General features: G+C 59.1%; 1 protein-coding gene across 1 annotated transcript in view; it reads left to right on the top strand.

The window, feature by feature from the left end:
• Positions 1–1,346, top strand: part of EMH_0024830 (uncharacterized protein) — a gene marked incomplete at both ends in the record, with an annotated part of 8,841 nt that overhangs the window by 1,441 nt on the left and 6,054 nt on the right. The window contains one exon of the mRNA XM_013502351.1: positions 3–1,346. Coding sequence (XP_013357805.1) covers positions 3–1,346 — 1,344 coding nt within the window. The remainder of the gene's footprint in view (positions 1–2) is intronic.

Raw genomic sequence — 1,346 nt, 5'->3', positions numbered from 1 at the left:
GCTCACGAAGCAGAGGAAATGCAGCAGGCGGGCGGCAAAGAGGAGGCCAGCAGCGCCGCGGCCGAACTGATGAGACGAACGAATCAGCAGAAGGTGAAGATTCCGATGCTAAATACAAAGAGAGAGGCCCTGGGAATGTAGACGCTTCGCGCCAAAGGCAGCCTCAGTCACGTAGACAGCGATCCACTGCTTCAGAAGCGAGTGCTGAGGACGAGAAAAGAGGTAGCAGCTTGACGGGTCAGACCGAGAGAGCGGAAGAGAGCAGACGGCCTCGTCAGCAGGCACAACGCACACGACAGGCACAACGCTCGCCCCAAGCAGATGCACGAAAGGAGAAGGACGAGGAGGAAGAAGATGAAGACAATGAGAGCTCACGAAGCAGAGGAAATGCAGCAAGCAGCCAACAGAGAGGAGGACAGCAGCGCCGCAACCGACCAGCTGACACCAGCAGCTCAGGCGGTGCTGAAGATTCCGATGAAAAGGACGCAGGGGGTTCTAGAGGCAGAGAAGGAGGTTCGCGCCAAAGGCAGTCTCAGAGGAGCAGAGAGCGATCCGCAGGTGCAGAAGCGACAGAGAATGATGAGGAAAGAACTGGAAACTTGACGGGTCAGACTGATAGGGCGGAAGACGGCAGGCGTTCTCGACAGCAGGCACAGCGCTCACGACAGGCATCACGCGCACCGGCTGAAGCTGCAGAAGAGGAGCAGGAAGAGGAGGAGGAAGACGAAGACAACGAGAGCTCACGAAGCAGAGGAAATGCATCTGGCGGCCAACAGAGAGGAGGACAGCAGCGCCGCAACCGATCGGCTGACACCAGCAGCTCGGGCGGTACTGACGATTTAGATGATAAGGACGGAGGGGGTTCTAGAAACAGAGAAGAAGGCTCGCGCCAGAGGCAGTCTCAGAGGAGCAGAGAGCGATCCGCCGGTGCGGAAGCGATAGATGACGAAGAGAAGCGAACCGGCAACTTGACGGGTCGGGCGGAGAAGGCGGAAGAGGGCAGGTCTCGTCAGCAGGCACAGCGCACACGACAGGCACCACGCTCGCCCCCGGCAGCTGCAGGAACGCAGGAGGAGGAGGAGGACGAGGAGGGAGAAGATGAAGACAATGAAAGCTCACGAAGCAGAGGAAGCGCAGCAGGCAGCCAACAGAGAGGAGGACAGCAGCGCCGCAACCGACCGGCTAATACCAGCAGCTCAGGCGGTGCTGAAGATTCCGATGAAAAGGACGCAGGGGGTTCTAGAGGCAGAGAAGAAGGTTCGCGCCAGAGGCAGTCTCAGAGGAGCAGAGGGCGATCCGGTGCGGAAGCGACAGATAACGATGAGGAGAGAACCGGCAACTTGACG

This window comes from Eimeria mitis, genomic scaffold, assembly GCF_000499745.2.
Source record: "Eimeria mitis Houghton genomic scaffold, Emh_scaff893, whole genome shotgun sequence".
NCBI lineage: Eukaryota > Apicomplexa > Conoidasida > Eucoccidiorida > Eimeriidae > Eimeria > Eimeria mitis.
The sequence above is the reverse complement of the archived record's forward strand: the minus strand, read 5'-3'. Positions and strand labels throughout refer to the sequence as shown.